This window comes from Haliaeetus leucocephalus, unplaced genomic scaffold, assembly GCF_000737465.1.
Source record: "Haliaeetus leucocephalus isolate CR32 unplaced genomic scaffold, Haliaeetus_leucocephalus-4.0 Scaffold668, whole genome shotgun sequence".
In the NCBI taxonomy this organism is placed as follows: Eukaryota; Metazoa; Chordata; class Aves; order Accipitriformes; family Accipitridae; genus Haliaeetus; species Haliaeetus leucocephalus.
Window position 1 is genome coordinate 1,379,233 of NW_010973104.1, and position 12,927 is coordinate 1,392,159.

Consider the following 12,927-nt stretch of genomic DNA (forward strand, 5'->3'; position numbering starts at 1 on the left):
CGCCCGGCACCCCCCGGTTCCTCCGTGCGGCCCCCCCGGTGCCTCCGTCTCCCCGCTGCCGTTCTCCCCGGTGCCTCTGCGCGGTCCCGTAGGCACCGCCCGGGCATCCCGGTATTACCGAGCGCGATCCCGGTACCGCCGTGTGTCCCTCCGTGTGCCTCCGGGCGCCCCCGGTACCTCCCCGATACCTGTGAGCGCTGCGACCCGCCGCCCCCGCGGCTCCCCCCGGCCCCGGTGCCGGCCCCATACCGGGGCTGAGCCTCTCCCGGTGCGACTTGTCCCCCTGCCCGGGGCCGGGCTGCAGCTCTTGGGGACCCCTGAAGACCCCCTCCTCCCCACCACCCGGGGACCCGGCACCCTGCGGCAGGGGCTCTCCCAGCACCCCCGGGCCCACCCTGCCGGGGGCAGGGGATCGGGGTGCTCACCCCCGCCGGGGGGTCTCATCTGGCACCAGCCGCAGCGTTGCCCCCTGCCCAGCAGCCTGCTGGTGCCAGGCATCACCTGGGGGTCTCACCGTGCCGGGTGTGGGGTCTCCGAGGGTCCAATGGAGGGGGCTCAGCTCCCCGGGGGTGGTCTTGGCACCCCGCAATGCATCGGGCATCCCCAGTGCTGTGTTTCCCCCTGCCCCCCATCAGGTGCTGCTGGTCAGGCATGCTGGGGGGTCTGGACCCCCCCCACACCTTTGGGTGCATGAGACCCCCAGAGCAAAGCAGGACCCTGAGGTAGGGCCATGTGTGCGCCCTGGCCCCCGCTGGGGTGGGGTGTCCAGTGCCCTGGGGTGCTCCTGGCATCCTGGGTTCCGCTCTGTGTGTGTGTGTGTGTGTCCCCAGTCTGGAGCAGCATCTTGGGGTCCTGGGTTCCGCTGTGTGTCATCCCCCCCTCCGCCCCCCAGCCTGGAGCAGCATCTTGAGCCCCGGGGCCCCGCTTGTGTCCCTCCCGGGCACCCCTCCAGGGCTGGCGGTGGCAGCTGGGCCCTCGCCTGCGCATGCTGACACCCGTGGGCTGGCGCTTGGCTTTTGCCCGGCAGGACTCAGCCAAGGTCACAGCTGGCCGCAGGGAAGGTCCCCAGCGGGTGCCCAGAGGAGCAGCCCCTGCAGCCGGAGCCATGTCACCCTGCACCTTCGCCCTCCTCCTCCTCCTCCTCCTCCTGCAGGTAGGACCGTCCTGATGGGGCCAGAGGCTGCTGCACGTCTGCGGGGTGGGGGTGAGCGGGACAGTCCCCCCGGAGCCCTGGGCAGAGCCCTGCCCCCCCCCCCCCGTTGAACCTCAGTCCCTCTCTGTCCCACAGGACGCAGCACCCAATGTGCTGACCTTCCCCGAGCCCGGCCATGGCCTCTGGCGGCAGAAGAGGGACTGGGTCATCCCCCCCATCAACTGCCCCGAGAACGAGCGGGGGCCCTTCCCCAAGAAGCTGGTGCAGGTATGCGGCCCCGTGGGGACAGGGCACACAGCAGGGGGGTCCCTGGAGCACCGGGACCCCTCTAACCCCCCCTCCGCCTCACCACCAGATCAAATCCAACAAGGACAAGGAGACCAAGGTTTTCTACAGCATCACAGGGCAGGGGGCGGACACCCCCCCCGTGGGTGTCTTCATCATTGAGCGGGAGACAGGGTGGCTGGAGGTGACGAAGCCGCTGGACCGGGAGCAGATCGACAAATACGTCGTGAGTGGGGGGCCGGGATGGGGAGGGGATGGTCCCTGGGGCCACGCGTGGGCTGACGGTGCCCCTCGCAGCTCTTCTCCCACGCGGTGGCGGCCAACGGGCAGCCCGTGGAGGACCCCATGGAGATCATCATCACCGTGATGGACCAGAACGACAACCGGCCCGTCTTCACCAAGGCAGTTTTCCACGGCACCGTAGCAGAGGGGGCTAAGCCAGGTGAGACCGATGCTACCGAGTAGGAGGCAGGGCTGGGGTGGCAGTGGGGGGGACAGTGGAGATGTCACTGATAACTGCCCGCTCCCAGGCACCTCCGTGCTGCAAGTGCTGGCCACGGACGCAGACGACACAGTGAGCTCCAGCAACGGAGTCGTGGTCTACTCCATCCTGCGCCAGAAGCCAGACCAGCCCCAGCCCCACATGTTTGCCATTAGTGGCAGCACTGGAGTGATCTCCGTGGCTGCGGCGGGGCTGGTGGCACAGGTGAGCCCTGGGCACGGCCCGTCAGCCCCACTGTCACCCCCCATACCCCTCAGCCTGGCTCTCACCCCCCGTTCGGGGGTGACGCAGCCTCTCGCCGCAGGCGGTGCCCGAATACACCCTGGAGATCCAGGCGGCCGACATGGAAGGCTACGGGCTGCAGGCCACGGCCACCGTCCTCATCAAAGTGCAGGTGAGGCGCCAAGCCCACCCCCATGCCCCCACGGCAGGCAGACAGGCAGGCTTACGCCACGGTGAAGCCACTGACTGCTCCTGGCAGCTCCCACATGCTGACACGCTCCAGGTGCTTTCCAGGGAGGGAGGCGAGGCTGGGGTGGCAGCTCCGCCGTGGCTCCTCCTGGCCCGGCGCCCCGACGTCCCGCCGGGCTCTGGTCCACCAACCCCAGGGCCACGGTGGTGCCGGAGCGTGGGTGCCGGCAGGGCTCCCGGGCGCACCTCCCAGTGGGAAGCCACCTGCGCCAGCTCGGCCCAGCTGGGGAGGAGCGCCCGGTCCTGCTGCGGCCCCGTGCCGGGATAGCGGCGGCATCCAGCCTCGCCAGCTCCGTGGGCAGAGGCTGCGGTGCCGGGAAGGGCAGCCGGGGCAGGGGATGGCATTTTGCACGGTGTCACCAGCCGCGGGCCCCAGGCTGAGCGGGACAGAGGAGAGCCAGGTAAGCAGCCAGCCACCCGTGCTCGCCATTGTGCCTCTCCGGCATCCCACTTCAGCTGGCAGCCAAGGCCCGGAACCAGTGCCGGGACGGCAGCGAGAGCTGGTCCCGCTCCAGGGAGAGAGCCTGGCCCTGCCCAGCTGACAGCAGCCCCCGGAGCAGCGGGATACAACCCCCGGGTCGTGCTCCCACCCTGCCAAGCACAACCTGGGGGCTCCCAGAGAGGAAGGGGCCCTTGACCCCGCACTTGCTGCCCGTCCCAGGCAGTTATGGAGCACTTGCAGGGTTAACGTCCGCCCGCACGTGACATCGAAGGCGACAGGGACAGGGCTGCCGGGACTGAGCTGCTTCCTCCTTGGGCCGTGGCCAACCATTGCCGCCGCGCCATGGCCCACCGGGACGGGAGGATGAGCGGGGAGCCCGGTGCTGCTGCAGGCATGCAGCCCTCCATCCAAGCAGGAACCTGGCAGGGACCCACGCCGCCGGTGTCAGTGGTGCCCGAGAGGCAGTGCTCCGCTGCGGGCAGGGCTCCGGCACAGCAGCCCCGGCGAAGCTGAGCCCCATGGCATGGGAAGGACGTGGGTGCCCGTGTCTCAGCCCTGGGGTGCAGCAGGGTGCTGGGGAGAGGGGGGCTGTGCTGGGACAGCCCTGGCTGCATGGCCACCAGCCCGGGGAGGGGGACAACTGCAGGGTGGTAGCACACAGGCAGCCTGGCCAAGGGCCCCTCCGGAGAGGGGCCAGGGGCACCCGGGGACTCAGCTGCGGCACTGCCTGCTGCAGCACGGCAGAGGGGGGAGGCAGACGGTGCTGCTGGGACGCATCCCAGCCCCGCTTACTCCTCTGCCGCAGGCTGAAGGCACGTCCGAGATGGTGAACAGCTCCCTGACCACCCACGTGCTGAACACAGTCACGGGGCTGCCGGCAGCCGGCCTCGTCATCCGCCTGGCCCAGCTGCAGGAACCGGGGCTGCAGTGGACGGAGCTGGCGCAGAGGTAGGAGAGCTGGTGGCAGCGAAATGGGCAGAGGATGCCGGCTGGCTGAAGGCTTCCAGTGGCTAGGGCCAGCCAGCGCGGCAAGGCTTGCTCCTTCCAATTTCAGGTGGACGGATGAGGATGGGCGCTGCCTGCCCCTCCTGGCTCGGGGGCAAGCAAAAGCCGGCACCTACAAGCTGCGCTTTGAGACAGCGGCGTACTGGCAGGGCCAGGGGCACACCAGCTTCTACCCCTTTGTGGAGGTACAGAACGCAGGGAGGAGGGGACCGGGGGGCACGGGAGCTGGCCACGGCCAAAGCCGCAGAGTGAGGAGCCCGCGGGGGTCTGGGTGCCGTGGCCAGGCTTGTGGGAGCTGCCAGCCCTGGCCTCCCTCCTGTGGCACTGCCAGCTCTGCTCTGAGCATCCCTCAGGGGTCCTGCTCCAGCTAGCTGAGCCCCCCACTTTGATCTCCCCCAGGTTGTCTTCACCATCGCTGACCCGGCCCAGAAGCTGCACGTCCCGCTGCTGATCAGCCCCTACTCCTACACCACGTACCGGGGCAGTTAGGGGAAAGGCATGTCCTCCCCCCAGGGATGCAACTACGCCACCAACACCATTAAAGGCTTCAAACAGCACTGTTCGCCTCAAAAAAATCACCTTCCTGGGGCAGTGCACACATGGCTTCTGGAAGGGGAAAGGAGGGGAGCCCCAGGGGCAGTGCAGGCAGGGGGGCCAGCCCAGGAGGCAGAGGGGCAAGGGAGGACCCCGCGCAGGTCCCCGCTTGAGCCCGGTGGGTGGGATGCCGGGAGCCCTCTGGCTGCGCCGTGGTCCCGGGCTGCGCTGGCACTGCTCAGTCAGAGCCAATCCGGTTGGCAGCTGCCCATGGCTGGTGTACCCCTTGGCAGGAGTGGGGAGCTGCTCCGGAGGAAGGGTCCCCCCAGGGAGGAGAGAGAGGGTCCTCCAGGTCCTGCAGAAGGCTCACTGGGGTCTGTTTAATGGTGCGGAGCACCAGCGGGTGCACCAGCGGGTCCCTCGGTGCTGGCTGGCGTCAGGTGGGTACGGCAACGAGTCCCGCGGGGCCCTGCCCCAGCGCCTGCCCCAGCACCGGGCTTGCCAGGGGCTTGAAGCCCAGGTTGTCCAGGGGGATACCGAAGGCCGTCAGCTTTGCCTCGAACGTCTGCAGCATATCATTGTGTGCCTGCAAGAGAAACGCCCCATGGTCAGCCCGAAGCCCAGACCCTCCGCACGTGGGCACGGGCTCCCAGCACCCCCTTCCCCGAGGTGAGGGGGACCCCAACATGCCTTCCTTCGCAGGGAAAACAGGGGAAACTGCAGCCTGGGCTGGGTCCTGCCTGGCCCTGGGCACAAAGCAGCTCAGCTGCCCTGCTGCGAGTTCCCTTCCCTCTGCTCTGTGCAAGGCCTGGAGCAGAAGGTCCCGTTCCCACTCCCCGCACAGCCACAGCCACCACCCAACAGCCCCCAGCCCTGACCCGGGCAGGGGGGACACACAAGGCAGCCCCAGCCCCTTCCTCACCTTGCAGACTCGGGCCAGCTGGAGCTGCAGGTCTTTGATGGTGGTGTTCTTGGAATTGAGCACATCCTGCAAAGAGAGACAGCGTGTCAGGCAACAGCTGCCCGGCCCCGGGGGCACAGTGGCCGTGCCACAGGCGAGAGCGGCGTGGCAGAGCACACGGAAGAGCTGCTGCGTGGCGGCTGAGCTGGCACCAGGGCCCAGGCTCAAGCAGAGTGGCTTGCAGCACGGCCTGGCAGGCGGCCACCCCCCTGCTCTCTTCCAGCCAGCACTGCCAGGGACAGCCAGCCCCAGGCAGAGGCAAGGGACAGGGACCTCCTGGACTGACAATACGAATGCCAGCACAGTTCTGCCATCATCGTCTGACCCACTGCAAGGCTGGGGGGGGGCCGATGGCAGCACCTGCTCTGGCAGCACCGCCCTGCCGTCGCGTCGCGGCACCAGGGGAATTACAGGGAGAGAGGCTCCCTGAGAAGATGCTGGAGGCAGCTGAGCAGAGGAATTCCAGGACCCCAGCAGCTGTGGGAGAGCTTGACGCCGTGACGCCTTCCCAGGAATGTGTTTTCCTTCCTGCTGCTGTGGCACCTACTAGTAGGTGACACATCCACTGCCCCGTCCTACAGCCCCAAAGCCTCGGCTGCTGCTGTGCGCATCCCCAGGGCACCCCAGCAAGAGGGTGTCTGCGAGCTTCACCCCCACCCACCGCAGAAGGGACTTGGAAGAGGATGGGCTGGTGTGGGATAAGCAGGAGGGCACCAGGGTGGTGGCCGAGCCGAGCGTGGAACCCATGTCCCCTGCATCTCAACCCAACCTAAAGCAAGTGCTGCTTCTCCAGTTACGGCTGCGGCAGGCTCCAGGAATGCGGCTCTCTGCGCCGAGGCTTTCTGCGTACTTATTTTTAGCGTGGCAGACCTTGCAGAGCCCCTGGGAACCTGTCTACGCTGCCTCTGCAGACAGGGAGGCCAGGCGAGGTTCACCAGCTGTGACTCCCCACACACAGAGCACCCCGGGTTGCGGACGGACCCTGCACGCAGCCAGCTGCTTGGCAGCACAGAGCGCTGGTGAGCACTGCTCAGCCTGGGGCCGTTCTCCTTGAAAGAGGCCCCACCTGAAGGAGACATCAGTGCCAAATTCCAACACCCACACGCTCAGCTCTCGAGGGAGAGCTGGAGCGCCCTGTGGCACCAAGCGTGGCCCTGGGAGTGCCGGGAATGAGTGACGTGGCAACTACAGCCATGTAGGACAGGGACTTGCACACTCCAAGGTCTGCGTTCACCCCCGAGCAGCCTCTGCCCCCCAAGGCCAGCCTTTGCAGGGCCCCACGTCAGCACACGGTACCTCCAGCTTGTGCGAGACCAAGGAGAGGGCACCCGGGTCGAGGCTGGAGGCTGCAAAGACCTCGCTGAGCTCCACCTCCTTTTTCTCCAGGACGCTGAGGAGTCCTTTCAGCTTGCGCTCCAGGAGCAGGTTCTTGAACCCCGTCTTCTGCTGCACCTCGTTAATGGCTTTGGTGAACTTCTGATAGAGCTCATCCCGTTCTGCCTGCACCTGTTCCCAAAGACAGCACGCCTTCACACCACCCTCAGGACCCCCCGGGGTTGGCAGCAAACAGGTCAGGCAGCTCAGCCCTGCCTGCTCCGGCGAGAGCCCAGCCGTTCCCCATGGCACCTGCAGCCCGCGGGGAAGGCAGGTGCTGGAGCACAGCTTCTTGCCCTCCCTCCCTCCATGGCTGGCACCTCCTCAGCACCTGCACTTCTGCTTCCTCCTCCCCTCCAGGCCCGGGATGCCCCTGACAGCCGAACAGGCTGACGGGCTCGCTGCAGCACTATTTTAGACCTCGGAGAGGGCCCCACAGCACAGGGGGGGTCTTTCCTCTCCTCCTCACAGCTGGCAGGAGTCCCTGGCTCACAGCTAGTTAATAAGTGTCCTAATTAGGACACAGTCTCTCCTCCGCAGCCTATTTCTGAATGCACTGAATATGTTGCTGCCTTAATGATGGATTGTTAACGAGGCCTCAGATCAATGTTCATATTCCTGGGGATTTCTACGAATTGCAAATGAGCTCTTTTCTTGCCTCGATAGATTTATCTGGGTTAGCGGGGGGGGGGGGAGAAGACGAGTCTGGGAGATCTCAGTCAACAGGACATCCCAAGCCGCCCCAGCACAGCAAGCGGGGGGAGCGACCCCCAAATGCCGGCAGGAGGGAGCGAGCTCCAGCTAGGGGTGGTGCACCACAGCCATCTCTCCCCACAGCTCTGACCCCAAGCCGCTGTTGTGGCCAGTCCCTCGCAGGCTGGGAGGGGACCGCTGGAGCGTGCATGATTGCTTAGCAAAGTACAAGGCCAGGCCTGTCTGCTGACCGTGGGAGAGGCCAAAGCTGTGAGCAGCTTTGTTGGAAGCAGCAGATATCGCACGGCTCTGGATTAGAGCTTCGGAAAGCTCCTGGCTAAGCCCAGCCCAGGCAGCCTCTGCTGAGTCCCTGCACCCGCCCTCTGCAGAACGGACAGCATTTGGAGAGGGAAACAGGGTGCCCAGACCCCCCTGCAGCTCTCACCTTACTGAACCTCTGCTCCAGCACTTCGTGTTCCCACTGAAGATCCTTCAGTTCCTTCTGGGTGACTTTCAGACGGGCTTTCGTGTTCTGTGAGCAGGAAGGGACAGTTAAAGAGCAGGGGTTTCTCTGGGAGGTGTGGGGGATGTGTTTTGGCAAGGGAGGAGAGTGACCGGTAAAGAGATATGGATGAGAAAAAACAGGCAACACCCACACCAACTCCCTTCCTTCTCTGCAGCAGGGGTTATTCTGGTTTCTTGCTGCCAGAGACCCTGGAGTCCCACCTGAGATATAAACACCCAGCTAAGCTGAAAGGGACTCAAAGGACTTTGCTCAGCAATCTGGCCGAGCAAAGCGGCAGAGGTCACTGCTGAGCGACTCCCTCCAGGAAAGGGCCAGGGCAACTCAGGAAAGGAGAGGGCTGGCCACTCACCGTCAGGGCCTCCTTGTCCTTATCGTAGTGGGCCAACTTCTTCTGCAGCTCAGATACCTGCTCCTGGGCCTGCTGCAGGGGCTCCTTCAGCTGCTTGTTCTGGAGCAGCACATCCGCCTTCTCCTTTTCCAAGTGATTCTCTCTCTTCTTCATCTCCTCCATCTGCTCCTGTTCTTGGGAACACAAGTGCCAACTCCTGGGGGCTGCCTAGCTCCTCAGAGCTTCCCACACCCTCCAGACACCCTCCTGCCGCTGGCCCAGCAAGACACATCTCCCTGTGCTCAAGGGCTTTGCTCGTGTAACGATGTACAACCCTCAGGAGACCAGCAGCACCCACACCGCCACCTGGGAACTGGCCAGATCTGGGTGAAATCCTCACAGGACTGGTCCCTTGGTGGAACAGTGACAGCCTGCAGGCCAGGCAGGCTGCGGCAGGGGGGCAGGCAGTACCTTCAGCAAGCTGATGAGTGCCAGGTTTTTGAGGGTGATATCGTTGTAGTAGTTCTTGATGTCACTGAAGGCCTTCTCATGGTTCCTCATCAGCTCGCTGATCTGGCTGTTCTTCCTCTCCTCCACCTCGTGGATCTCGGTCTTCCTCCGCAAGTCAAGCTCGTCCCGCAGCACTTGCATCTTCTTGGTGTACTTGGCCTCGATCTCTGGGGGAGCGCACAGGGGGCTGAGTGAGGACCTCCTGGAGACCCTGTGTAATGCACCCCAGCTCCGTTAGCCAGCGCCAGCCTGGTGCATGCCACTGCGGCATTACTGGAGGACAAGATGCTTGTTAGCAGCGTCACTGCAGCTGCCACCAGCATGCGGAGCAGTTACGCTGGGACCATGGAGAGCAGAGCCCAGAAATAGCATCCTTGGAAAGAGGGCATGGAAACGCTCCAAGTCAGCCCGTGAGAACCTGAAACGTCCCCTGAGGAGGACACTGGAGCGAGGACTCTGCAAGGGCTCCTTCAGCCAGCCCACCCCGCAGCCCGGAGAAGCACTGCCAGGCAGCTGTGCTCAGCGGTAGGGCCTGGCAGCAGCGACAGGCGCCCTGCCTCATTCCGTTCATAGGATGCTGGGGGTCTGGCAGCCCCAAAGCACGAAGGAGCAAGAACTGAGGGAAAACCAGCCAGAACTGGGGGAAAACCATCCCCCTTTCTGCTCGAGGCTCTGCCAGGGAGCCTGGCAGTGCAGCAGAGCTCAGAGGCACCTTCCCTGGCACACTGACAAAGGGAGCTCACGCAGGGCCCATGTGCACGTCCTGACCTTTCACTTGTCTCTCAAAGTCATTGCACAGCTGGGTGATCTCCTCCTCTTGTTTCTGTTAGGGAGAAGCTACGTGTTAGAGGCAGACAACCAAATCCTGAGTCAGCCACATCCCGAGGGATTCCCTCCTGCTCCCTGGGAAGGGCTTCTGCCATGGCACCAATCCCATGTTATCCGTGCAAACGGCAGCTCATAGGTTCTCCAGCTGCTCTCCCAGCTCCCTGCTGCACGAGGCGGGGGGGTGTCACTGCCCCAGGAATCCCTTCTCCCCATTCCTGCGCTGACTTTCCAGTGCCTCTAAGTGCATCGGTTATCGGTACCTGCAGGAAACCCCATCCCACCCCATGGAGAGAGCCGGGGAGGCAGGCTCCCACTCACACACTGGGGCTGGGAGGGCTCAGCCAGCAGCCCCACCACCTCCCTCTGCAGCAGAGGCACCTCACACACAGCTCCAGCCCCACCAGGGACATACCAGGCGCATGTTTTTCACCACCACCTCGTTGGCCAGCTCCTGCTCCTTCAGCTCCACTTTCAAGGAGCGCATGTCTTTACGCAGCTCCATCTCCTGGGTCCAGTGATCCTTCTGGGCCCTCTTCATGGACAGGGTGCCCTCCGCCTTCAGCTCAGTGAGATTTTCCTGGTGTTCGTACAACAAGTGCTTCACCTTCTGTTTGTAAACCTAAAGACAAGCCACAGACTGGGTGAGGTGCTTCAGCAGGAGACACATGGAGCTGGGATATTGGCTGAGGCGCTCCTGGCTTGCATCGTGCCCAGTTTCTCCTCCTCTTCCCGCTTCCCTCTCCTCCTCAGAGCTGCCCGAGGCTCACCCAGAGCTTGGGGCTCTCACACCACCTCCCAGCCTTCTCCCCTCCCACCTTGATCTCCACTTGATGCCGCTCCTCTGCCTCCTCCATCTCCCGGTCCTTGTTCCGCAGCTCTGCTCTCTTCTCCTCCAGCTGCCGGCGGGTGATCTCCCAGAAGGTGTGAATTTTGTCACGTTCTAGCTGGAAATAATTGCGCTCTTCCCGTTCCCGGTCCAGCTCCTCCCGGAGACGCACAACATGCTTCTCCAGCTGCAAAGCCGAGAGGAAGAGCCAGGTAGGGGGAAAAGGAGAACTCGGACAGATGCTTTTACAAGACACCCGTGGCAAGTCGTGTCGCAAACCTGGCAGGACACAGTGGCTGTTATTGGGACAGAGAAGTGCAGGAGAGAAGGGGAGGAGCCCTGACAGAACCTATCAGCCTCTGGAAAAGGAGTAACAAAACCTTACCCTACTGTAAGCAGCCTGGGCTCAGATATTCTGTCTCTCAGTGTCTGGTAACACCATTCTCAGGTGCCTAAATACTACTGAATCATAGAATCGTTGAGGTTGGAAAAGACCCTTGAGATCATCGAGTCCAACCGCAAACCTAACACTGCCAAGTCCACCACTAAACCATGTCCCTAAGCACCACATTTACAAGTCTTGTAAATACCTCCAGGGACAGTAACTCAACTGCTTCCTGGGAAGCCTGTTCCAGTGCTTAATAATCCTTTTGGTGATGAAATTTTTCCTAATACCCAATCTAAACCTCCCCTGGCACAACTTCAGGCTGCTTCCTCTTGTCCTATCACTTGGGAGAAGAGACCAACCCCCACCTCACTACGACAACTACCTGAAAGGAGGTTAAGAGCAATACGGTCTCCCCTCAGCCTCCTTTTTCTCCAGAATAAACAACCCCAGTTCCCTCAGCTGCTCCTCACGAGTTCTCTAGACCCTTCTCCTTGTACTCCAGGCCCTTCACCAGCTTTGTTGCTCTCCTTTGGACACGCTCCAGCACCTAGATGTCTTTCTTGTAGCGATGGGCCCAAAACTGAACACAGTATTTGAGGTGTGGCCTCACCAGTGCCAAGTACAGGGGGACAATCGCTCCCCTAGTCCTGCTGGCCACGCTATTTCTGATATAAGCCAGGATGCTGTTGGCCTTCTTGGCCACCTGGGCATATTGCTTGCACTGAGATGTGCAAGATCTTATCCCAGGAGCAAGGTCCCCAGGCAAGGCAAGGTCCTCCACTGTTTGTAAGACACCCAGCAAAACAAGCAGGACTTGGAGCAACCGAGGGGCAGCAGCTGCACCTTCCACCTCTGCCTGCCCTCCCCATGCCTATGGGAGCCTCCCGCCCCAGCAGCGACACGACTGAGAGCGCAGCAGGCTGCAATCACAGAGCTCCAGGCTGAGCCATCACCCAGCTGAGCAGCTGCCGGGGTTACAGAGTCGGGGAGAAAACAGCAAGGGCACAGGGCTGGAGGGCACAGACCAGCAGAAGGGAAGGTGGGATGAAGGGGCTGCTCCTTCCAGGAACAGTGAGAACCCCCACACACAGCCCAGACAGGCGTCAGGCAGCAAAATGAACCCCGGCTGCTTGTCTCTGTCACCTTCTGCCACCTGTTGTCACCAGAGCTGGAGCCAGACGCCAAGCAGGGGTCCTGAGCACTGTTCTTGCAAGCGGCAATGTCCTCCTGCCTGGGGGTGGGCTGGGAGATGGGGGATCTCTCACCTGCTCCTTGCTCATCTCCTGCGGGGAAGAGGCATCCACCACTGCCGGAGCTTTGCTCCCTTTTTTTCCGACTTTCTTTTTGGGTGCCTAAGGAAAGCAAGCAAAAGGCACGAGGTGCGCATGAGGCTCGGGTGCCGGGAGGAAGCTGCACCGCTCGGAGCTCCCAGGCCACGAAACATACCCGCTCTCATGGCAGGGACAGGATGAGAAGGGTGAGAGGGAGGAAACACCGGCTGATGGAGCCAGGGTCCCCCCAGGAGGAGCCTGGAAGCCTCTGAGACCCCCCCAGGACACCCGTAGCTCATGCCCGGCCGCTACCGGCTCAGCTCCGCAGCGAAGCCCCCCAGGCACAAGATGCACGTCCTCACGCTAATGCCTCACGAGTGTCACGGCAGTGCTGTGCACGGCGCCAAGGGGCTCCCTCCCTCCCTCCTTTCCCCTCCCCAAAAGCGGGCCGGGCTGGGCCGGGCCTCCCTCCCCAACAGCCGACCGGGCCGGGCCGGGCCCCGCCGCCCTCCCTGCCCGCAGTCCCCGGCTCCAGGGGACCCTTCAGCAGCAGGCCCAGAGCCCCCCGCCACCCCCGGGGCTGGGGCTGGGGCCCGGGCCCGGTCTCACCATGGCGGCTGCCGCTGGCGCCGCGGTCTCCAAGCAACAGGCGGGCGGATCTCGCGAGATTTGCGCGGCGGACGGACACGCCCCCTAGCAACGCGGGGCCACGCCCTAGCAACGGCGGCGGGCCCTACTCCGGGCCCGGCGGGGGGAGCCGGACCGGGCCGGGGGGGGGGAGCCGGACCGGGCCGGGGGGGGGGTGTCTCCTCGCTATTCCCGGGCCCGCA

General features: G+C 63.8%; 2 protein-coding genes across 4 annotated transcripts in view; one reads left to right on the forward strand and one right to left on the reverse strand.

The window, feature by feature from the left end:
- The window catches only part of LOC104839404, a 5,016-nt gene extending 669 nt beyond the window's left edge, over positions 1-4,347 (forward strand). The window contains exons 2-12 of the mRNA XM_010579690.1: positions 93-190; positions 953-1,153; positions 1,289-1,420; positions 1,509-1,664; positions 1,736-1,880; positions 1,969-2,144; positions 2,245-2,334; positions 2,457-2,705; positions 3,659-3,801; positions 3,908-4,043; positions 4,258-4,347. Of these exons, the coding sequence (XP_010577992.1) occupies positions 93-190; positions 953-1,153; positions 1,289-1,420; positions 1,509-1,664; positions 1,736-1,880; positions 1,969-2,144; positions 2,245-2,334; positions 2,457-2,705; positions 3,659-3,801; positions 3,908-4,043; positions 4,258-4,347 (1,616 nt within the window). The remainder of the gene's footprint in view (positions 1-92; positions 191-952; positions 1,154-1,288; positions 1,421-1,508; positions 1,665-1,735; positions 1,881-1,968; positions 2,145-2,244; positions 2,335-2,456; positions 2,706-3,658; positions 3,802-3,907; positions 4,044-4,257) is intronic.
- Positions 4,348-4,695: 348 nt separating this feature from the next.
- On the reverse strand, positions 4,696-12,754 carry GAS8 (growth arrest-specific 8). Of its 3 annotated transcripts, XM_010579551.1 has the most exons (11): positions 12,707-12,754; positions 12,092-12,178; positions 10,428-10,625; positions 10,025-10,231; positions 9,553-9,607; positions 8,746-8,951; positions 8,296-8,463; positions 7,866-7,952; positions 6,650-6,859; positions 5,315-5,380; positions 4,696-4,978 (listed from the first exon to the last, which is right to left on the reverse strand). In XM_010579551.1, the coding sequence occupies exons 1-11, from the start codon at positions 12,707-12,709 to the stop codon at positions 4,829-4,831; spliced, it is 1,437 nt and encodes a 478-aa protein (XP_010577853.1). In that variant the 5' UTR covers positions 12,710-12,754; the 3' UTR covers positions 4,696-4,828. The 3 variants fall into 3 exon arrangements, with proteins under 3 accessions (XP_010577853.1, XP_010577854.1, XP_010577855.1); XM_010579552.1 differs by lacking the exon at positions 12,707-12,754 and having other exon boundaries at positions 11,970-12,109; XM_010579553.1 differs by lacking the exons at positions 10,025-10,231; positions 10,428-10,625; positions 12,092-12,178; positions 12,707-12,754 and having other exon boundaries at positions 8,746-8,995; positions 9,553-9,600.
- Between the last annotated feature and the right edge of the window lie 173 nt (positions 12,755-12,927).

What these genes read in the sequence shown, in the direction of transcription:
- GAS8 (XM_010579551.1), bottom strand. An exon ending in AGGAGATGAGCAAGGAGCAG is followed by an intron (nt 10,626 to 12,091) that starts GTGAGAGATCCC and finishes TCGGCTTTGCAG; the next exon opens with CTGGAGAAGCATGTTGTGCG. An exon ending in TGGAGCAGAGGTTCAGTAAG is followed by an intron (nt 6,860 to 7,865) that starts GTGAGAGCTGCA and finishes CTTTGGGAACAG; the next exon opens with GTGCAGGCAGAACGGGATGA.